The sequence below is a fragment of the Boleophthalmus pectinirostris genome, unplaced genomic scaffold (assembly GCF_026225935.1).
Source record: "Boleophthalmus pectinirostris isolate CB_2022bp ecotype Guang Dong unplaced genomic scaffold, ASM2622593v1 HiC_scaffold_20, whole genome shotgun sequence".
Lineage (NCBI taxonomy): Eukaryota > Metazoa > Chordata > Actinopteri > Gobiiformes > Gobiidae > Boleophthalmus > Boleophthalmus pectinirostris.
The window spans coordinates 18,957,745-18,980,614 of NW_026571153.1; the positions used below are offsets into that span (position 1 = coordinate 18,957,745).

Below are 22,870 nucleotides of genomic sequence, written 5' to 3' on the forward strand. Positions count from 1 at the left end.
AATAGAAACTGCTTGTGACTGTAAGAATAGCCACAATTCTGCAAAAAAAAAAGTAAATACAAAAAAAGTAATACTGGAAAGTTAAGATTGCTCTTACACTCTAATACATGCTCTTCAAACTTCTTATTGCTTGAAATTTCTCTACCCAGTTTTACTTGTCAAGTCAAATTTATTCAAGGTAAGATAATACGGTTTTAATACAAGTCTATCCAACTTTTTACAGTGTATATATAACAGACAGGTATTTTATTTTTCAATGTTCTGATTTTAAGACATTCATTTTTTTTTATTCTGTGACTTAAATTAAGAACATTTTCCATAATTAGAATCAACTTGATAAGTAAACTGATCAGGGGAATAAGTCTTTTTTTTAATTCAAGCAACATAAGATTTTGTTTCTTATTTTAAAGGTGCATTGTGTAACTTTTCTGGTGGAGGCTCTGTTTCACAGTATTAAATCTTTCTATCTCCTTGAAGAACAAACCAGACCAAGTTACAGGTCAGATCTGTGGAGAAGCGATCCTGCTCACAGTCAGATTTTTATAGGTATGGTATTTTCCGCAGCATAGGGTGTGCTTATAAGCCTCCAACCCCATCAAAGAACGACTGTGTGCCCCACAATCCAGAGCGCCCTAGACACGAATCCACTCGGGTGTCCCAGCACGATTTCAGTGAACTACAAAGCCGCACCACCCGCAGCGCACGCAAACACACACGGAACAGACAGTGACCGCACAGTGAAAAACACCCACAGCCACACTCATCACTCCACGCCGACGAGGAACGGAATGGAGGAACGAACCGAAAAAGTGAGTGCAATGTGCCACTTCTAGACACAACTGAACAACTGAGTGAACACACCAACAATCCAGCGGTTCCAGACAGAACCCTCCCTACACTCCACAACTGAACAAACCCAGAGTCACCATGAATGCGCCAAACAAAGTCCGACTGACCCATCCAACTGTTGTGTTTCCTTTAAAGTCCGGTGCGGTTTATTTATACCATTCTATGACAGTGTGTCTTATAATCCAGAGCGCCTAATAGTGTGGAAAATAAGATATTTCTGAGCTATAAAACCACCTGTAGATCTGTTTAATGCCGTACTGTGGAACATTCTAGGCAGAACAATGACATATATCTTCAGCTAGATTTGATTTTTTGCGGTGTACTAGTTCCTTCCCAGTGAAGAAATATATTACACTATGACACATTTGTTCTAATGAGCCCACAGATAGTTCTTGTGTTATTTGCCTTTCTGTGGTCACTGACAGTAAAAGTGAGTCTGGCTTGTACTTTACCCCAAGTAAACAAATCAATGTCACTGAGATCAATAACTCAGAGGGGTTCAAATGAGCCCAACTTAGACCTGAACCATCATTCACTTTTAACCCATCATCATGAAGGCGACCGTTTTGGTGCTGGTGCTGATTTCCTCGGCTGCTGCAGTGGTAAGATGTTAAAGATGCTATATTGTTTTACCTAAAATTGACTCTTCTGAAGTTTAAGACAGACCTGGATTTAAGTTTTGTTTCATTCTTTCATTATTAGCCTGTCTCCAACAGTGAAAATGCTGTGTTCCACCTTGCGATGCTGTGAAGAGGTAGTTTTCAAGTTAACAGCCACCTTTTATCATTTGTTCAGTAGAGATTGGCAATTCCTGTCTGAAACTATCCAAATGATTCTAGTGATGGTGTATGGACATTAAAAACACAGTGGAGCACTTCCTCTATTACCACATAACATCACAAGGTGCAACAGAGTATTTTCCATTTGAAAGAAGGGTTTTTGTGTTAAACATGTATGAATGGAACAAAACACAACTCCAGGTATGCTTGTGATGAGGAAACATTATAACATAGATCAGAAAATAGCGTTATATGTGCTCTTTAAATTACAGTTAAAGCTCACTATGTAACTTTTCTGATGAGATGTAATTTAACCTATCATGCATTCATTCAATTACAGAAATATTGCTAAGAAATACCTTGAAAAACCTTCTGTCAGTCGGGCTGTCTCTCCGCAGATCTGACTTGTAACTTGGCTTAAGGGTGACACCTTCTTGTCTCCATAGAAACAAATACATTTTAATGGCATATTGTGGAACATATCGGGCAAAACAAAACCTTAAACCTGCCAAGGACGAAGCAGAGGATGCGGAGGAGAAGTTCATATGGAATAGATTTTTGTTGTTTAAACTGTATTTTTATGTTGTCTTTTTTTTTGTAGCTCGATCCCAGAGGAGGACGGCCGGTCATTCCAAACACCAGGTCTGAAAAATGCGCCACACAAAAAGAATGGCCCTTCTGCACAGACGATGAATGGGTACAGACATTTTTTATTTTATTTATTTATTTTATATCTGACTCATCAATATAATATTACTCTACCAATCCTGTTGTTAAATGTTACCATAGACTGTCCAGTGGTTTTCCGGTTAAGCTAAATAAGTACCAATTCAAAACAAACAAATATTCAATTAATGTTTAAAAAGAAAAAAATAAAATCTCAAAATGGTGTCCAGAAAAGGAAAAAATTCAGGTGACTGAAACTGTACAGACTAAGACAGGAACAAAAGCACTTTCAATGAACACCAATATCAAGAAATTTCTTCAGATTCAGATTATTTCCTTTGTTGACATTTTGACAGGGTCCCAAGTGTCCATCAGGCTGCAGGATCCAGGGTTTGTTGGAGCAATACGATCACGATTTCTTAAAAAGAATAGAGAGAATCAGAGATGTCCTGGACCAGAACAAAGCCAAACACCGCAACGCTGAACAGGTCACCAGACAGACCTTTGACTTCCTGCGTGAGAAGCTCACTCTTGCCTCAGGTGAATAGAAACATTTAAAGATTCATGGTGGAATGTTTTTTTTTTTTTTTTTTTTTGCGGTTACCATGGTGACACAATGCACACATTAGCAAACACTGTTCAAAATGTTTTACAATTGTCTGAAAACTCAAGAAAAAATATTTAAATTGGTGGAAATGCTCCGCTCCTGAACTGTTATACAGTGCTGCTTTAAAGTTGCACTGTGCAACTTTTCTGGTGGAGGGTCTATCACCTGCTTGTCTCCATGGAGATGGTATTGCTTTGCCTAAAATGTTCCATGGTAACAGTAAACACCCTTATCTAGCATTTATCCAATGACATACAATAATTCTCTGTGTGAATATGGTTGCCTCTCCACAGATCTGGCTATAATGTTACATATATCTGGCTCCCTTGAGATAGGTTTAATCTCTACTGTAGAACATTCTACACAAAGCAATAACATTTCCAAAAATGTGTAAAGGTTTTTTGAAAATACATTTATGGAATGAAAAAAATGTGTGTTGAAGGTAACGACAACAACTACATGGACATAGCGCAGACTTTGAGGCAGAGAATTACAGACATGAAAATCAGGATCGACCAGCAGCTGCAGGTCCTGGCGGCTCTGAAAGACAGAGTGAAGGATCAGGTGGCTGACATGCTGAAGCTGGAGGTACTGTATTCTTTAGAAACCTGTTGATGACTCAGTGACAGTTATTGGTGACCTAACCCTGGAGGAGATGTTTTCCAGGTGGACATTGACATAAAGCTGCGCACATGTAAGGGCTCCTGTAAGGCGTATAACACCTACGAGGTGAACCACGAGGAACATGTGGCTCTGGAGAAACAGGTGGGGCTTTTTGTTCAGATTGCAGATCTGGTGTGGATGGGGCAGATTTCTTTGATGAAATAATATGTTTTTCATTTTTCCATGAACTGAAAGAGAACTAGACTTCATTAAAAAGACATCTGGTAATAATAATTAAAAAAATAACACTGCTGTTTTATCTTCTAAGTAATCTCTTAAGGAAGTGAGAAGGACAAGAAAGATGTGACAAAATACTTTACACACTTTACTATTAAGACTTATGCCGGATGTACACCAGAGGTGGGGACTTGCAAGTCGTGACTTGGACTCGAATCAGACTTGAGTCACTATTTTTAGGACTTGAGACTTGACTTGATAAAATGGACTAAGACTTTGGACTCGATTTGGACTTGAAGACCAGTGACTAGGACTTGAGGCCTGTGACTTGAGAAGACTTGAGAAGCACTTTTAAATCTGAATTCTTTCTCTTCTGACTGTAATGATTCACTCTAAGATCTTGTCAAAACATTCAAAACTCTTCTACAACTCTTATTTAGTCTATAAATAATCATATACAAATACACTATGATTTTTTTAAACTACAATTTTGTTCATATATAAATCATATAAATTGCAAAAATCTAAGCTATATTTGGTATTTTGGTTTAAAGACTTGAAACTCAAAACAGACTACTTGGTCTTGACTTGGACTTATGGGCCAGTGACTCAAGACTTGACTCGAACTTGCCTGTCTTTGACTTGGGACTTGACTAGGACTTGAGGTCAAAGACTTTAGACTTACTTGAGATTTGCAAAACAACAACTTCGTCCCACCGCTAGTGTACACAGACTGCAGGTGCAGTGTGGTTCGGGACTTGTGAGACCTAAAGTGATTAAAACAGATGCCCTCTGCCACACTGACCTCTGACCTTTGCGCCCTGACCACACTGACCTCTGGCCTTGGCGGAGTGTGGGTTTGGGTGAGGTGTGGGTCTGCGGAAAGAATCCACAAGGTTCTCTGTTATTTGATGAGTATGAACCCACACAGTTGGTGTAACAGGGAATCTGAAAGTAACCGACTCTAAGTACATGCTGAACCTGTCATTACGCTGTTCCTGCTGCTACTGCTAATACTACTGTTTTATTTCAGATGAACCAGTTGAACACGCTGACGAACCAGAATGTGGGTGAGTTTGTGGGAACTCTAAATGTGATGAAGAGCCGTCCGCTGAAGGACGCAGTGGTCGACAGCATTTACAAGTCCAGTGACCCACAAACGGCTCAGCAGAAAACAGACGGGCTGGACGTATTCAACGAGGTGAAGATTCATACAGTACTAACACTCCAAGTAATAGTTAGGGTCATCTAAGAATCTCAGAGGTGCACTCCATGTCTTTTCTGGTGGAGGGTTCGCTATATTCGCCACATTACAGATCAATGAAAAGCTATCAAATCCTATAGATTCAATTTAGTGCTACACTTGGAACATCCCAGGCAAATTAATAACATCATGGAACAAAGCAAGTGCTCAACCCCCTATCAGAAAAGTTACCTGTTGTCTCCCAACCTCAGGGTTGTGTCCTTAGGCAAGACACTTCACCCACATTGCCTGGGATGAATGTGGATGAGTGTTGGTAGTGGTGCAGATTGGCAGCGTCACTTTCCGCATTCATTTAATCTTTTCAATCCCTCACAAAAACATGCTGCTCATATCTGAGTAATCCCTTTAGGGCTTGTTTATAATTACCCCCAACATAACTAATTTCCACTTATTTGGAATGTCTTTCAGGTGAAAACAGTGCAGCTGTACTTGGAGCAGGAGGGCTCCAGCACCTCTCCCGCCACCATCTCCAAAGGTGGGTCCGGTCAAGCGGTAATGGAGGGAAACAGGGGCAGGTTTTTTACATTCAAATAGCTCTTATTCAGAAACTAGAGGGACTACTGAAATAAGCAAGGTGAATGTAGGAAAGAGTTAGCACTCCAACAGAGTAAAGTTAACCCTGTGATATTCTTTCAAGTTGTTGACAAAAAATTTAAAAGCTCATGTCAGTAACGGAGGGAATAAAATATGCAGCACTTTTTGGGCAATAAATACAAACAGCGATAACTACCGGTTGTCACTTACATATCCTTAACAAACTGGTTTGAATATTTGCTTAATATAATTTTCTACCATATGGTACAAGATTAGGCTGAAAAACCTCTTACATTTTGAGTAATGAGATTTTTTATTAAGAAAGGTCATGGTAACAGAGGGAAAAGTAACAGAGGGAAAATTGTGCAAACAAGTAGAAGGTGCATGATTTTGCATAATTTGTCATCTATTTTCTTCAGAATATTTTAATATTACTTCAAAATGAAAGGAAACTATTTCTATAAAATATGTCAGTCCTTCCAAGCAAATTTTTATCATTTTAAATACATAAAAAAAATAAATAAATCATGTACCTTCATCAACAGTTCAAAGATCGAATAACATAAGATATGATGAAATACATACATTTATTTACATGATTTGCAGGTCTTTGACATTTGGGAAATATTTTTTGTTCCATGTTGCATACATGGTATGTTTAAAATGTATGTAACTTTAGAACCAAAAATGGTACAGAAAAAAGGTAAACAGTTTCATAAACTAGAGTACATATGTATCTGTTGAATACATATTTATATCAGATGCATTAACTTGAATTTTTGGCCTTGCTGTATACTTCTGCTTGACCAGGCCCAGGTACTTCCCTCTCCCCAGGCACCTCCTCCTCTGGCTCTTCTTCCACCTCTACCTCCAAATCCATCACTCAGCTGGGAGGAGGCGGTGACCCCTTCACTTTTGACGGAGGGTTTGACTCACTTGGGCAGCCCAGTGTTGGCACAAAGAGCGTCTCCTGCACCAAACGTGTCCGCACAGTCGTCGTGGATACTGGCGACGGACCTGTTCAGAAAATGGAAGAATACATAGAAGGAGGTCCGGAGTGCCAGGCTTTCAGTAAAGGAGGCACAGGGTCGCTGTTTCCCACTTACAGCTCTGGCACCAAAACTGTTCACTACACATCCAGCTCAAAGGGAAGTCTAGTCGACTCCAAAACCACCTTTTCAGATCCATTTGGTGGCGACGCAGGGCTGGATCTGGGGGCGTTTTTGACAGATAACGTAGAAGATGACGTTCCAGATTTCCACGCACGAAGTTTCAAGAGCCCACGGGTCGAGCGCCAAGCTGACTACGTGGGCCAAGGTACCAAAACATCGGAGTAATGGCAATAGAAAAAAAAAAATAATGCTTTGAGAATCTATATAGGGTTTTTCAGAGAGATGGAAAATAAGCATGGTTGCAGTAGCATTTAACAATTTGAAACAAAACATATTTTGAACAGTGCAAAGTCCTCAAAATGGCGCCTCTAAGAGAAAGCTAATGTAAGCAATATTTAAAAAAAAATAAGGCTTACGAATAACTATTTTTACCGCCAAAAAAAAAGTCCATGTTTATGTTTTAGATCTTTATTATTAATATCTGTTTAAGAAATGCGAAAAACATCTCTGTTCTGCTTGCCCGTTATAGATTCTGAACGCAAAATTTAGAAAAACAAAAGCTAGAGTTATGCTACACCGTTAGCTAGCCCTATGTACCAAAATATGAAGTGAACTGAGAAGTTTATTGTTGATTTTGACATAACAAAAGTTGTTATAAAATCGAATAAAATGCACATTCTCTAATTTACAAACGCTAAACCAGTGTTACAAAGAAAGTTACAGTTAAAAAAAACATCTGTAAACTTATGCAATTATACGGCTCACGTCAAGAACGAAAGAAAATTTAGCTTAGCAACTACAAAATAAAAAACTACAAGAAATAAACTGCAGTAGATTTTAAAAAGTCTTCTCTTGACACCAGCTCGATCGCTAACTCCACTTTTGGGCTGTGTCTGCAGATTGCGTGGCGATCCAACAGTTCCACCTGAAAGGAGAATCGAATGGACTCTTTAAGATCCAACCGGCTCCCTCAGCTCCTGCAGTGACCGTTTACTGCCAGCAGGAGGGGCTCATGGGCGGCTGGCTTTTAGCGCAGCAACGCGAAAACGGCGCACTTAGCTTCAACCGCACTTGGGCCGAGTACCGCAACGGATTCGGTAAAATTGACGAGCAAGGGAACGGTGAATTTTGGCTCGGAAATCAAAACCTACATCTCTTGACCAATCAGGGCGAAACGCTGCTTAAAGTTGAGCTCGAGGATTGGGAAGGGGGCGTGGCCAGTGCGGAGTACGTCGTAAAAGTCGGTTCGGAAGCAGAGGGATTTCCGTTGCAAGTTTCGGGGTACAGCGGGGATGCGGGGGACGCCATGGCAACGCACAACGGAATGAAATTTAGCACGTACGATCGAGATAGCGACAACGCGAATGAAAACTGCGCGATGTCGTACGGTGGAGGTTGGTGGTACAATCAATGCCAAACTGCAAATTTAAATGGTGTCTACTACAAAGGAGCTAACAAAGACGCGGGAAATGGAGTGGTGTGGTCGACATATAAGCCCCAAAACTACAGTCTGAAAAAAGTGAGAATGTTCATACGCTCTGCGACGTTTTAGAGCAAAAATGATTTAAACACAATATAAAACTGGTTTACAGAAAATCCATACCTCTTGACAAACTCATATTTATTCATAAACACAATCAGTCACTGGTTTACCTAAAAAATACAAAAGAGAATGCTTACAGAATTAGCAGTTAAAGGTTTACTGCGGAACTTTTCTCAGTGTTATTGCTTTGCTTCTACACAGGGCATTAAACTTCTCCATGGAAACAAGCAGGTGGCGACCCTTCGCTCGAGTGCATCTTTGAACATTATCAATTCAAAATTATGATTATTTTCAGGAAAACCTACTCAACGCTAATTTATTGTTGGCATTTTCTAGTCAGGTAGCTAGACTTGTGCTAATAATATGCATAATTCCGTGCTTTGAATGTTTATGTCAAAGTTTAAATGATTTTAGATAAAGGTTCTTTCTGTGGCATAAATGAATTTGTACTAAATGAGTCAGTTAAATTAGTTGTTTGTTAAATTTGTGTAATATCTCATGGAAACATCTTGTAAATGTAAATGTTTTCCTGATCAGTAGTTTGCCACAAACTCAAATATTTGTAAAACTGCACTGACCTTCGTTGCCGTGTTTGTTCTGAAACTGCTCTGGACTTGATCAATAAAGACTTTTGCTTCACTTCACTGAGGCCTCTTCTCCATTTTTCACCCATTTATCATCAATGTAACTGGTAACGCTTTTATTTAAACACTATTACAACACAAAAGTAAGCTAAATGTGTGCATATAGACATTTATTTTATTTCAAAAGAAGATAAGTTCAATGTTGAAATGTAGCCTATGTTAGAAGTAGTAGAGTCAATGGGTTGTATTTTTGTTTTTTACTATCCAAGGATTTCAGAATGATGAAAATGACCAACAATTCCAAAGCAAATAAAAATTGAAAACAAAATATATTTGGATTTGGAAGCTGCAGTAGTGACTCTAGTATACATGCTGTTGTTGTGTCCTTGGGCAAGACTCCACTAATGACCTGTTCCTTAGATAGATCGTTGATAAAGGTGGAACATGTAACTTTTTTGTAAACTTTATACTTGTGGGGATATTGTCGCTTTGCCTGGAATTCTCCACAGTATCTGGTATTAAAATATCAATCTTGCATTTATTCAGTATTTCTTTATTTATATAGTTTAAATCTTTGGCCTGGTTGTGTCCATGGAAATTTGTTCCAGGTAAAGCAACAATCTAGATGGAGACAAGAAAGTGGTGGACACTTCATCATAAAAGTTACATCGTGCAGCTCTAAACTAAGTAACTAAGCGTTAAAAACTAAGTGAGTTTTTATTGTTTTTGTTGTCTAAAGTCATTTTTTACTTGTACTCTTGTAGTGGTCAGAGAACACAAAGTTATGTCGGCCTACTCACATCGCCCACACATAACACACTGTTCTAATTCTTATTATGAAATGGTGCAATATTTAAGTCCAAAAGTCGTTTGAGTACTTCAATAAATATTTGATAAGTTGCACTGACCGTGGTGTTGTCCTGTGTCTCTGTCCACAGTTTGCGAGAGACTGAACCAAAATAACCGCCAGTCACTGACTCAGAACAGGAGGATGAATCACTGTGGAAGGAAAACCCACCTGCCCCTGTGCACTGAGGAAGACTGGGTAAAAACAACTCAACACTAAAGACAAACGTATCAACAAGAGTTTAAGGACACATCTTATTTTTCCCAGCAAAAACATACCTGGAGTTGTGTTTCGTTTCATTCACATCAGTCTGATGAATCTGAACCTCACAAAAAATACTTGGTTTGAAACTTTCCAGATTTGTGATGTCATAAGTAGGGATCCGGAGATCTCTTAGTGTTTTTAAAGAAGATCGATTATGCTTGTGTCTACTGTATAGCTATAATCACACCCTTGAATCATTATGTTATCATTTGCACATTTATAATTTGCACATTTTAAACCACAGTATTCGTTCTCAATCTGAAGACTATGTGAATCAAAGAGAAATCAAATAAAATTGGAGAACGAAGTAAGTACAGAGCAGGGGGGGTAGTGGGGTTGCATGACTTTGTCTCCATAGAGTTAAATACTGTACTGTGGAACATTTCGAGCAAAGCTACACCATATCTGGAGACAAACAGGTTGTTATCACTCACCAGAAAAGAAGTTACATAGATTTATTTGTAGCTTTTATTTCTCTGTGGTGCAGGTTTCGAGCTGCCCGTCTGGCTGCAGGATCCAGGGTTTGATTCTGGAGCACGAGAAGAAAGTGGAGAATAAACTGAGGAAAATTTGTAAACTGAAAAAAACTTATAAGGATGCAATGCAGAAGACAATGGCTGCAACAGCACGGATTTACCACGACAACCGGGAACACATAATGAGCGAGGCTGGTAAAGAACCCAGACTACTGCCACAAGAATTTAGTGATTTTAAGAAGGAGGGCAAGGGCCTATATAACTCTGTGGGGGTTTTATTGCTTTGTAAGACACTAACTATTCAACCTCATCATCCATAAATGTTAGACCTATCATTATTTGTTTGGGATTAGCTCCAAAACCTTGTCTTATCAGTCTTATAATTTAAAGTCCTTTCAACAACATCTTGTGAGTTGGATAATGGGCGTACTTTCTGAAGCAAATTGTGAAAAAAAATCATTTCTAAGTTCAATAAAATTAAATTCCAGATTTTATTTCATGTGGATAGGCTCAGGAATTACTATTATTATACTATTATATTATACTTTTTACTTTTGTCAGCTCTGCAGGTGAGGTTTGTAAAGGCCGCCGAGGATTTGACTAAAAACTTGACGTCTCTATGGAAACGGTCGGAAAGTCTGGAGCTGAAGATAACAGAACTCAAAGAAAAAGTCCAAAAACAAGTGGAAGAGCTGCTGCGAACTGAGGTGAGAATTGCGTCAGATGCCCTCCCATCCCCCTATTCTCACTGCTATGTAGTATTTGATGTAGAGTGTTTTAGATGGGAGCAGTTAAAATGCCTAGAGATGGTCAGAAATTGTTATTTTTTAGACCATATGATTTTTGACTTGGTGAGGCCCACAAATTTAAGTGAAGCAGTAGTTAAGTTCACTTCAACTTTTCCTTCCATTTGCAAAACATTAAAAAAATACCAACAACAAAAAACTGAAAACAAACAAAGAAACAAAAAACTTAAGATATATCATAATTTGTTGTACTTTTTAAGGCAATCGTGTAACATATAGCCACCTCTTTAGCTTCATTGCTCTTCTATTTAAATATATAAGGATAAGGAACACTGGCTCATTGTTTTCTTTTTAAAATGCTTTATATAAAACAATACAGGTCATTTTTATTTAAAGCTACCATCTGCAGTTAGATTGGCCGACCCACCCCTGTTGCATTCTCACACTTCACCACTAGATGCTGTCTATGTTACTTCTTTCTGATAGACAGCTTTGCCTGACTACTGTAATGCACTTTTTTCTGACATCAGCCACCATGGACTTTCTCGCTCACTGTTAGTCTAAAATTCTGTTGCGCGCCTTTTAACTAGAACGAAAAAACATGAGCACATTACCCCAGTTTTAGCGTTGGTGCACTGGTTTTCAGTCCGTTTTAGAGTTGATTTTAAGATTTTATTGTTTGTTTTTAAAGCTTTGAATGGCCTGGCCCTACAGTACATCTTGGACCTCATCCAGATTTATTCCCCCACGCGCACTCCAAGGTCCGAGGGCCAACTCTAACTCATGGTGCCTAAAACGAGACTTAAAACCAGGGGGGACCGGGCCTTTTCTGTGGCCGGCCTTAAGCTCTGGAACGCTCTGCCCCCCCAACGTTCGAACAGCCCGCACAGTGAAGTGTTTTAAGTCTTGTTGTAAAACCCACTTTTATTCTCTGGCTTTTAACATCGTGTGAGTTGTGTGGTCCTCTGTACCTTTTATTTATTTTATTTATTCTATTTTTTGATCTATTTTACTTATTTACTGTTTTTTTTTTAAATGATTTTATGTTTTTTGTTTTTATTTGCTTTTCCTGGTTTTATTGTTTTAGGACTGGTATGACAAAATTTTAGCAATTTAAGTGAATTTGGATCTGGATTAGAAAAAATAAAATAAAAATAAAAAATCAAATAAACTTACAGATGGTAGCTTTAACGGTAAACTGAAACCAGACCAAGTTGTTACAGGTCAGGTCTGTGGAGAGGCAAGCTTGAGGCAGAGACAGAGCCATCTATAGAGTCTAGAGAAAGAAGCAGGTGACAAAATGTTACATAGTGCACCTTTAAGCCTACAGTTCGTTATTACATTAAACCTGTGCTGCTAGTTGGCAATTTCAAGGTTCTTCATTCCCCGCTGTTGCCTGCAGAGGGTGCTGTGCTGTATGTTTTATGATTTATTCTAAAATGTATGAGTTGTTTTTTCCAGGTGGAGGTGGACATGAGGGTGCGCTCCTGTCTCGGCTCCTGTCAGTCCGCTTCATCGCTGTCAGTGAACCTGGAAGACTACGCAGCACTCGGATCTGAAATGGAGAAAATGCACAACAAAGAAAAGAAATCTAAAAGTGTGAAACCAGAAATGATTCCACAAATTCGCACGGCTCCAGTCGACTTTGGACCAGACCCGAGTCCTGTTTATAAAACCATCAAGACTGTTCTGGACGAGGGGCTCAACCTGTTTGAAGATCTGCGACCAAACCAACTTGAGCTTGACGATATTTACGATTTGTCAGAACTTGAATAATTTTTTTGTTTTTGTTTTTTTGTTTCCTCAATATTAATAACTATCAACACTGAAATTTGAATGAAAGGATTTACCAAATGGCCCAGAATACACACTTCTCCAATACTTTGTGAAGATGTGAGTCTCGTCACTGATGAAACTCCTCAAGTTCAGATGGATATGATTGACAGGTGGATTAGCCAATCAGGGACACACATGGCCCTTCCATATCGAAACAAATACGGCAGCTTACAAGGGATAAAGAAAGAACAATAACACAAAGGACTGAAAAACAAAAAAAAATTCTGCAGAGCTACCAATCTCTGTTAATCTGAGAGAGACAAATACAATACAATACAATGCAAGTTAGATTTTGTTCAAAATGTTGCGTCAGTTTGTTTGCCTTCTTTAATTCTTTCATGTTTGTTTAGACTGTCTGTGTGTCTTCTGTGTAGTCTTTAAACATGTGTGATTGAAGTTATACTGAAAAATAGGGGCTCTAATTTCCAATATTTAATATCAAAATACATTTTAATTTGAATTGTTGCTTTAAAGAATGTTAAATGCAGTCTATAAGTTTACCACCTGTTTTTCTCCATGGGGATGTTATTTATTTTCCTGCTTAGTTTAATACCATACAATAACACTGTCTTGAATGTGAAATACCTCAACATTTTATGGTTGAATTTTGGTGTTGTTGATCTCACAGTTGTTTACAAACTCAATGAATATAAAAAAGTAAAGGTCAAAACCCAAACTGCATCTGGACTCATTTACATTTTACAACAGTTTAGTATTTATGATTATTTCATTTATTTTTATTAGTTTTTAACCCAAAACAAAGGCTATAATATGTGCACATTCTGAAAAACACAAACTTTTAATAAATAAATATCCACCACAACATTTGTAAGACAGGGCTTTTATTTTGACAGTCCTGTGTTTCTTCCTGTAAAAACACTGCAAAAATTGAATCTGTACATGAGTTAAAGTTGAAATATATGTGTTGTTCTTGCCTGTCCCCAGCTCAACAAAGTACTTTCCCCACTGTTATTTTCAGGCTAGTTTCAAATATTTATTTATTCTTTGTTCTGTTTTTACTTTTTTAACAAAATGCATTATTGGTCTTTATTAATAACAAACCTGGAGTTGTGTTTTGACAGGCCTGACCAGAAAAGTTTCATAGTGTCCCTTAAAAATTGTATTTTTTTCCATAGGATATCAACCATATCCAAAGTAAAAACCAGAATACTGCATAAAACAGGACATCACATACTTCTTCAGGTAACTCATATACATTATTGATACTTTGCAGTGACATCATTCTGGGGGTGTTTTATAAAGTAGCATTGCACTATTAGAGATACATGTAGCAGTTACCATGGAGACACAATGTACACATTAGCAAACTCCGACAAAAAAACCTTTTAAGATCGTCTGAAAACTCTAGAAAATTTTAAACTTCCCTTTTTTAGAAGCCTGTGATGAATACAAGCGTTTGTGGTTCCTGTTCAGGTGTTTGATTTTCCACAAAAGAAAGAGTGACTAACTGAAAAAAACAAACAAACAAACAAACAAAACAAAAAACAAAAAAAACTGTCTAACTTGAGTAACAGAGCTTCAGACGGAGTAGTGCCTCCAGTTAGCTTCACACCCCAGAGAGTGTTCATGACATCAGCTGCAAAGTATCAATATTTTTGCAGTGTTCTCATTTTCACTTTTATCCTGACTGGAAGAATGGCCGTATCTTCATGCTGATGGCCTTGAGCGAGTACCACGCTCCCTTCCAGTTGATCCACACCATGCCGTCGTCTGTGCCGTGCTTTGCCATCAGTTTGCTGTAAACCCCGCTCATGTAGTATCGGCCGTTCGGATTGGCCGAGTGGCAGCGGTTGTACCACCAGCCGCCACCATCCTCCCGCGCGCACTGTTTAGACGGGTCCCCGGGATTCCTACAGCGAGAAAGAGGAAAGTAATATTAAGAATGTACTACTACTAAACTATTACTGCTACTGTTGCTACTATTAAAACTACTACTACTACTACTGCTGCTACTGCTCTTCCTACTACTGCTGCTACTATTAAAACTACTACTACTACTACTACTACTGCTACTGCTCCTCCTCCTACTACTGCTGCTACTATTAAAACTACTACTATTACTACTACCACTACTACTCTACTACTCCTCCTACTCCTACTCCTATTACTACTGCTACTGCTACTCCTACTACTATTACTACTACTACTATAACTACTACTACTACTACTACTACTACTACTACTACTGCTACTGCTACTCGTACTACTACTAGGACTACTACTACAATTATTACTGCTACTACTATTACTACTTTTACTACTACTGCTAGTACTACTACTGCTACTGCTACTCCTCCTACTACTATTAATACTACTACTATTACTTCTACTACTACTCCTACTGCTACTCATACTACTACTACTAATATTACTACTACTCCTCCTACTACTACTGCTACTTCAACTCCTCCTACTACTACTATTATTACTACTATTACTACAGCTAGTACTGAAACTGCTACTGCTACTGCTACTACTACTACTACTACTACTACTACTACTACTACTACTCATGCTGCTGCTCCTCCTCCTCTTCCTACTACTACTACTACTATTACTACTACTCCTACTGTTACTACCACAGCATACTCTATTTATAAACATGAGTTTTGTTTGAGTAGTTTGGCCCAGTTTAGATTAAAGGTACATTTGGTACTATAGGTACTATACTGCTTTGCCTTGAGTGTTCCACAGTGTGGCATTATCTTATCTATGTCATGGAGACAAGGAAATGTCTGGGCCAAGTTACAGGTCAGATCAGATCAGTGGAGAGTTGACCAAACTTAAAGGTGCACAGTGTAACTTTTCTGGTGGAGGGCCTGTCATCTGCTTATCTTCATCAATATGGCATTACACTGATCTATCTCCATAAAGACAAGTACATGACATCACCAGGTCAAGTTACAGGTCTGGTCTGTAAAGAAGCAAGCCCACTCAAAGTTCAAATGTATGCTTTTTACGGTATTTCTGAGCAATACAACTCTGCTAATGAAATAAATGCAAGCTTGATGACTTTAACGCCATACATTGTGGACAAAGCAAAAACATCATTGCACCTTTAAATTGTGACTCGTTATGGCTGCTCTAATTTCTTGTTGTTATGTTTCTTGTTTATGTTATGTTGTTTTGTTTTGTTTTGCCCTCACCAGTTGTCATTGTCACGGTCGTACGTGCTGAACATCATTCCGTTGTGGATGGTCATAGTTTTGTTGACGCCGAAATGTTCAGTGGAGCCCTCCAGGAGACAGTTACCGGCCGTGCCACTGTACTTATCCACCGCTAACACGTAGTTAGTGGTGTCACTCTGAACCGTGAACTGCTGGTACTGAGCGTGCACCTGCAAAAACAGAGACAGGAAGTTTATTTTAAGGGACCTCATGCTATTTTCTGATCTTTGTTACAGTTTTGTTTCCTCATCACAAACAGACCTAGAGCTGTGTTTTGTTTCATTCACACATGTTTAACACAATAATCCCGCTTATTTAGACTCTTAAAGATATATTTTCATTTTTACTACTATACTTCTATATTGTATGTTTACTTGTACATATCCATTTATATAATTATGCCTTATTTGACATCAGACTCTTGCTATTTCTGCTGCTTATTTAAAAAGTTTGATACCATATCTTTTTGTTATTATAATATTCTGTGAGCTATTATGTCCAAATCATTTCCCTTGTGGATCAATTAAGTTTGTCTAAGTCTAAATCTAAACTTATAATGTCATGTGGCAATACAAGAAATGCTCCTTTGTGTTTTTAAACTCCATACATCTTCGCTAGAATCATTTGGATAATCTTTCTATTTCAGTCTCTAAACAAAAGGTAAAAGAGAGCTGTTAACTTGAAATCCAACACAAAATGACATCACAAGTTGGAAGTTGAGGAGGTAACAACATTATAACATGTCTTAAAGCTCACAAGGGTCTATTTTGTGTACAGGACCTTTAATAAAATAGATAAATTCAAATGAAATAAGATTAGGAGTTGTTTAAACATTGGTTGTACCTTTGCACCGTCCCAATCCTCCATCTCCACTAACAGCTCAGTGGGTCCCAGTCTAGAGATCTGACTGATTCTTTCGTTTCCAAGCCAGTATTCACCTGCACAAATAAGAGGGAATTCAACCCACAACCTCCTTGCTGAGAGACAGGCTAAGCACTCTGCCACAGTAACACAGGGAGGACATGCACACTCCACTTAGTATCTTAGTACCTGGAGTTTGGCAGTGTCCTTTTCCAACATCCAAAGCGACATTTCCAAAACCGTTTCTGTAATCGTCCCAGCGGCGACCGAAGTCCACGCTACCGTCCAACCGATTTTGAATCACCAGCCAGCCTTGAAAAGTAAAAGAAAATACAGTTAAATTCAATAATTGTCCAAATTTAAACTAAACTAATATTATCACTATTGCTTAAGCATTATTTACCTCCATTGTGAGCTTCCTGGTCGCAGTAGACCTTAAAGGCCGGGCCGAAAGGATTTGGGCGAACCATGTACATCTGAGATTCCACACCTCCACGACGGAAGATGTCCTCACATTCCTTACCTGAAATGAACAAAATGCAGAGGAGAGAGTCAGATGGAGAAGAAGATGAAGAAGAGAGGATCAGACTGAGTAGATGATGCAGAGGATAGGGTCAGATGGAGCAGAGGATGGAAAGATACGGGTCAGATGAAGCAGAAGAGAGGTTTAGATAGAGCAGAAGATGAAGACGAGAGGGTCAGATGGAACGGAGGATGAGGAGGAGAGGGTCAAATGGAGCAGAGGAGAGGGTCAGAAGGAGCAAAAGATTCTCACCAGACACAACAGGGACGGGGCACTTGGTCCTGCATGGCTCTTGGCAGGACTCAGTCTGAGTTTGAATGGCCTTCTCCAACTTTTGGATCTTCAGTCGGATCTTTTCCAGGACGCCCTGACATCACATAACTTTATTATTAAACAAACAAACAAATATTTAACACAGTAAACGTAACTGACCCTGCTGGAAAATGTCTCCTGTACGCACTTTATGGTGCGGTACGGTCACAATAAGGAGAAAGAATCAAGAAATTATAATTGATAAAAATTGAGAATCTTGGAAGTAAACTTATTTCAGTTCAGTTCATAATACTAAAAAGTAAACCTGGACATAAAGAGCTTTTTTGAATTTGTCAGGTTTTTTTTTGTTTTTTTTTTTTTCATATTAAAGAAGAGGTATTATGCACACTTCCGATGTAGATGTTGTTTATATAAATATATGAATATAGCATTTACAAATTCAGTTACAAAAGGTAACATGGTGATCGAAAGATGTGTTAGCAATTAATACCCCATAAAAGTGTAATACCCCCAGTGGCAGAGTTAGCAATTTGGGGGCCCTAGGCGAACTTGAGTTTGGGGCCCTCACTATAATGCACCGTTTTTCTGTTTTGTTTTTAAAATATATTTATTGTCTGTTTTTCCCCATTGTTCTAGAGACATGCGCATTTCTACTTATTTGAATTATGGTGGATTGGAAACTTGTCTTATTAGTTTGTTCGCCTACTACATAACCAGAGTAGTAGTTTTACTTTTTTTGCAAGTACAATTAAATTTTTGTTTACATCCATTACATATGATTATTATTATGTTCCTTATGATTATGTTTAAAAGTAAACTCTCATTTAATGTTATATTGAGAGAAAATCTAATTGCTCTGAGGCCTCAACCATTAGTGGCACTGAGGCTAATTGGTTGGGGGCCCCTCCAGGTTTGGGGGCCCTAAGCAGCTGCCTACTTTTGCCAAATGGTAGCACTGCCTCTGAATACTCCCTTTTTAACTGTAACTTTATCATTCTAAAAGACTGATTTTATATATTCTACTGCACAATATGAATGAAACTGAATATGAATTCCTCTGCCATTTGGTCATAATTGTGAAAAATTGTGAAACTGTAAAACATTTTTACAAAATCTTAAAAAAAGAACATGCGGATTCTACAGTGAATGTCCCCACATGTCTAGCCAGGGCCCTTCTTGCTGTGAGGTGAGAGGGCTAACCACTCTGCCACTGCTCTTCTGTCTAGTTTTACCTGCAGGACCCTGATGTTAGACGGCAGAAGAGTGTCGACTGTCTCCTTTATGTAAGCATGCTGCTCCTCCACTCGGTTTGTGTACTGGCCCACCACGTTGTTGTTGTCTATGGAAACATTTTCATAAGATCAAGACCAAGAGAAATTGGCAGAAGTCCTGGTTTAGTCCTGGTTCAGTCCTAGTCTAGTCCTGGAGGGGGTAAGTGGGGATTATGTTATTGTCTTACCTCTGATGATGACCTGTCTCTCTCTGAGGTTGTTGGACATGCTTTTCATGTAGTTAAAAATGTTATTGGACTCTCGGGTCAGTTCTTCCACTTGGGGGCGCAGTTGATTAATGCTCTGGAAAAACACACAAATAAACAGAATAAAAACTCAGGCGAGACAAAAATAAATGTCATTAACTGTAAAATCTTTCTCACGGTTTTGACATTTCTTTCTTGCTTCTGGAGCATGGTTTTCAGCTCACAGCCGTTAGGACACAGCACGCCCTAAAAATACAGGAAAGAGGTTGAAATTTGGGGGCAGTCCTGGTTCGGTTTAGTCCAGATTTAGTTCAAGTACATTCCTATGGTTTAGTTCTTGTTTTAACTATGATTCAATTCTGGTTCAGTTCTGTTTCACTGCTGAATCAGTCCTGGTTTAGTCCTGGTTCAGTCCCGTAGTCTTGGTTCAGTCCTGGCTTAGTCCTGGTTCGGTCCTGGCTTAGTCCTGGTTCGGTCCTGGCTTAGTCCTGGTTCAGTACCATCTCCTCCATGGCGTGTGTGCAGCCTCCACTCTCTGGCTGCTCCACCTTCTCCTGCTCCTGAGGGGCGGTCACTGTGGTGGTCCCTGGACGCCCGCTGTACCTAAGCCCCACAAATAAAACACAGAGAGAAAACAAAGTCAAAAACACCATTTAACCCACCATTTTATTCTGAGGCTGACTGGAGGAGAGTAAATTAGTAAATACAACAATGGTAAAAACATTGCATTTTTCATTTAATATTATGAAGATTGAATGTTCGATCTTGCCAGAACTCAAAATCTGAGAAGGGTTTAGCTCTGTCAGTACTTGGATTGGATCATTGGTATCATACTGTTGTTGTAGGTGTTGGAGGGGCCTCACTTCCTTCAGTCTGCCCCAGGGCTGCTGTGGCTCCTCTAGTAGTTTACCATGACCAAGTTTGGAGCACATGTCTCTTTAATCAAGTGTCCACAATTAAGCTATAACACTAACACAATACTATTTACACTACTGTAGAGAGTAAAAGCAGCAATAGGAAGAGTAGTAGTTGTAGTAGTTGTTGTTATAATAAAAGTAGTACCTTCCCCCGGAGATAATAGGAGGGGGGCTGAAGTAGTATTATTAGTAGTAGTCACAGTAGAAACAGTAATAATATTAGTAGTAGCAATTAGTACAAGTACTAGCACGGTTCTCCTGAGCCAGTGGGAGTGGGACTGTAGTATTAGTAGCAGAAGTAGTAGTAGTAGTAGTAGTAGTAGTAGTAGTAGTAGTAGTAGTAGTAGTAGTAGTAGTAACAGTAGTACATTCCTCTGGATCTGATGAGAGGGGGGCTGTAGTATTAGTAGCAGCAGCAGCAGTAGTATTAGTTGCAGTAGTAGTAGTAGTAGTAGTAGTAGTAGTAGTAGTACCTTCCTCCGGAAGCTGATGGGAGGGGGCTGTAGTATTAGTAGCAGTAGCAGTAGTAGTATTAGTAGTAGTAGTAGTAGTAGTAGTAGTAGTAGTAGTAGTACCTTCCTCCGGAGCTGATGGGAGGGGGGCTGTAGTATTAGTAGTAGTAGTAGTAGTAGTAGTAGTAGTAGTAGTAGTAGTAGTAGTAGTACCTTCCTCCGGAGCTGATGGGAGGGGGGCTGTAGTATTAGTAGTAGTATTAGTAGTAGTAGTAGTAGTAGTAGTAGTAGTAGTACCTTCCTCCGGAGCTGATGGGAGGGGGGCTGTAGTATTAGTAGTAGTAGTAGTAGTAGTAGTAGTAGTAGTAGTAGTAGTAGTAGTAGTAGTACCTTCCTCCGGAGCTGATGGGAGGGGGGCTGTAGTATTAGTAGTAGTAGTAGTAGTAGTAGTAGTAGTAGTACCTTCCTCCGGAGCTGATGGGAGGGGGGCTGTAGTATTAGTAGCAGTAGCAGTAGTAGTATTAGTAGTATTATTATTAGTAGTAGTATTAGTATTAGTAGTAGTAGTAGTAGTAGTAGTAGTAGTAGTAGTAGTAGTAGTAGTACCTTCCTCCGGAGCTGATGGGAGGGGGGCTGTAGTAGTAGTAGTAGCAGTAGTAGTAGTAGTAGTAGTAGCAGTAGTAGCAGTAGTAGTAGTAGTAGTAGTAGTAGTAGTAGTAGTAGTAGCAGTAGTAGTAGTAGTAGTAGTAGTAGTAGTAGTAGTAGTAGTAGTAGTACCTTCCTCCGGAGCTGATGGGAGGGGGGCTGTAGTATTAGTAGCAGTAGCAGTAGTAGTATTAGTAGTATTAGTATTAGTAGTAGTATTAGTAGTAGCAGTAGTAGTAGTAGTAGTAGTATTAGTAGTAGTAGTAGTAGTAGTAGTAGTAGTAGTAGTAGTAGTAGTACCTTCCTCCGGAGCTGATGGGAGGGGGGCTGTAACGGTTGGTCAGGTAAAGCTCTCGTCCTTTGATGAGAGGTCGGTGACCGCGAGCATCGACTGTTGCCGTAGCGACCTGCTCACCAAATATATTTTTATAAAGAAACATCCAAAACAATTTGTCTCAATTTGTGATGAATAAAAAAAAATAAAAAATTACAAACCGTGTTGTTCTTCTTTGTGTCCTGTTGGGAGAGAAAAGAAAATATATTACGCATTTTCAGATGAAGTTTAGGTTTTGAGTTTTGTTTCTGTCTTGATTTAGTCCTTGTTTAATCCTGGTTTTGTTCAGTCCTTGTTTAGTTCAAGTCCAACCCTGGTCCAGTCCTGATCCACTACTGGTTTATCTGGTCGTGGTTTAGTGATTTAGGCCCAATCTAACCTTGTCCTAGTTTAGCTCTGGTTCATTCCCAATCTAGTCCCAGTTCAGTCCTGGCTTGGATCTGATCTACCCATGTTTTATCTGGTTCAGTCCTTGTTTAGACCTGGTCTTTTCCTAGTCTGGTCCTTGTTAAGTCCTGGTTCGGTTATGGCTTACTCGTCCAGTCTTGGTTTCGTCCCTTTTTAGTCTTGGTTTAGTCTTGGTTTAGTGCTGACCTAGTCTTGGTTTAGTCCTGGTTCAGTCCTGGTCTAGTTCTGGTCTAGTCCTGGTTTAGCCCTAGTTTAGTGCTGGTCTAGTCCTAGTTTAGTTCTGATTTAGTCCTCCTGGTTCAGTCCTGGTTCAGTTCTCTGTAGTCCTGGTTCACTCTTGGTCTTGTCCCGGTTCACTCCTAGTCTAGTTCTGAGCTAGTCCTGGTCTAGTTCTGGTCTAGTCCTAGTCTAGTTCTGGTTCACTCCTGGTCTAGTTCTGGTCTAGTCCTAGTCTAGTTCTGGTTCACTCTTGGTCTCGTCCTGGTTCAGTCCCTGGTCTAGTCCTGGTCTAGTCCTGGTTTCTTACTGAATCATAATCATCATAATCTTCTTGGGCCCGGACTCCACAGCCCAGCAGAACCAGCAGCAAGAGCAACTTCATCCTAGCGTTGGTGCTTCTCTTCGATCCTAACCGGTTTTGCTCAGGTTTTTATTCCCTCTGCTGGACTTAGACCCAGACCTGGACTTGGACTAGAACCAGGCTTGGATCGATCCCAGAGAAAGGATTTGGAGCAGTTTACTCAGTCCATCCTCCGCAAAGAACCAAAGTCCAGTTTGTTGGCCTCAGGTTTGTTTGCAGTGAGTTCACATTTTTGGGAAGAACTAAAGACATCTATAAAATTGTG

At 39.3% G+C, this 22,870-nt stretch overlaps 3 protein-coding genes across 3 annotated transcripts; 2 read left to right on the top strand and 1 right to left on the bottom strand.

The window, feature by feature from the left end:
* The first annotated feature begins 1,350 nt into the window (after window positions 1-1,350).
* Window positions 1,351-8,838, top strand: fga (fibrinogen alpha chain). Its single transcript, XM_020924885.2, has 9 exons — window positions 1,351-1,451; window positions 2,230-2,325; window positions 2,651-2,834; window positions 3,344-3,489; window positions 3,568-3,666; window positions 4,775-4,942; window positions 5,414-5,480; window positions 6,350-6,856; window positions 7,551-8,838. Exons 1-9 carry the CDS (start codon window positions 1,401-1,403, stop codon window positions 8,201-8,203), a joined length of 1,971 nt encoding a protein of 656 aa, XP_020780544.2. The 5' UTR covers window positions 1,351-1,400; the 3' UTR covers window positions 8,204-8,838.
* A 911-nt stretch (window positions 8,839-9,749) lies between these two features.
* Window positions 9,750-13,563, top strand: LOC110160253 (fibrinogen alpha chain). The gene is made up of 4 exons (XM_020924890.2): window positions 9,750-9,823; window positions 10,377-10,560; window positions 10,927-11,072; window positions 12,573-13,563. Exons 1-4 carry the CDS (start codon window positions 9,770-9,772, stop codon window positions 12,885-12,887), a joined length of 699 nt encoding a protein of 232 aa, XP_020780549.1. The 5' UTR covers window positions 9,750-9,769; the 3' UTR covers window positions 12,888-13,563.
* Window positions 13,564-13,872: 309 nt separating this feature from the next.
* On the bottom strand, window positions 13,873-22,660 carry fgb (fibrinogen beta chain). Its single transcript, XM_020924888.2, has 13 exons — window positions 22,552-22,660; window positions 21,779-21,799; window positions 21,584-21,690; window positions 19,770-19,872; window positions 19,447-19,515; window positions 19,252-19,366; window positions 19,025-19,131; window positions 17,772-17,886; window positions 17,400-17,519; window positions 17,186-17,308; window positions 16,979-17,073; window positions 16,115-16,305; window positions 13,873-14,818 (listed from the first exon to the last, which is right to left on the bottom strand). The coding sequence occupies exons 1-13, from the start codon at window positions 22,624-22,626 to the stop codon at window positions 14,587-14,589; spliced, it is 1,473 nt and encodes a 490-aa protein (XP_020780547.2). The 5' UTR covers window positions 22,627-22,660; the 3' UTR covers window positions 13,873-14,586.
* Window positions 22,661-22,870: the final 210 nt, after the last annotated feature.

Bases quoted from the DNA above. Each gene is read 5' to 3' on its own strand.
- fgb (XM_020924888.2), bottom strand. From the start codon at position 22,626: ATGAAGTTGCTCTTGCTGCTGGTTCTGCTGGGCTGTGGAGTCCGGGCC. The intron at 21,800-22,551 runs GTAAGAAACCAG...CTCTCCCAACAG, and splicing joins ATTATGATGATTATGATTCA to GACACAAAGAAGAACAACAC. The intron at 19,516-19,769 runs GTACTGAACCAG...CTGTATTTTTAG, and splicing joins CACACGCCATGGAGGAGATG to GGCGTGCTGTGTCCTAACGG.
- fga (XM_020924885.2), top strand. From the start codon at position 1,401: ATGAAGGCGACCGTTTTGGTGCTGGTGCTGATTTCCTCGGCTGCTGCA. The intron at 3,490-3,567 runs GTACTGTATTCT...GATGTTTTCCAG, and splicing joins CTGACATGCTGAAGCTGGAG to GTGGACATTGACATAAAGCT. The intron at 4,943-5,413 runs GTGAAGATTCAT...AATGTCTTTCAG, and splicing joins GGCTGGACGTATTCAACGAG to GTGAAAACAGTGCAGCTGTA.
- LOC110160253 (XM_020924890.2), top strand. From the start codon at position 9,770: ATGAATCACTGTGGAAGGAAAACCCACCTGCCCCTGTGCACTGAGGAA. The intron at 10,561-10,926 runs GTAAAGAACCCA...TACTTTTGTCAG, and splicing joins ACACATAATGAGCGAGGCTG to CTCTGCAGGTGAGGTTTGTA. The intron at 11,073-12,572 runs GTGAGAATTGCG...TGTTTTTTCCAG, and splicing joins AAGAGCTGCTGCGAACTGAG to GTGGAGGTGGACATGAGGGT.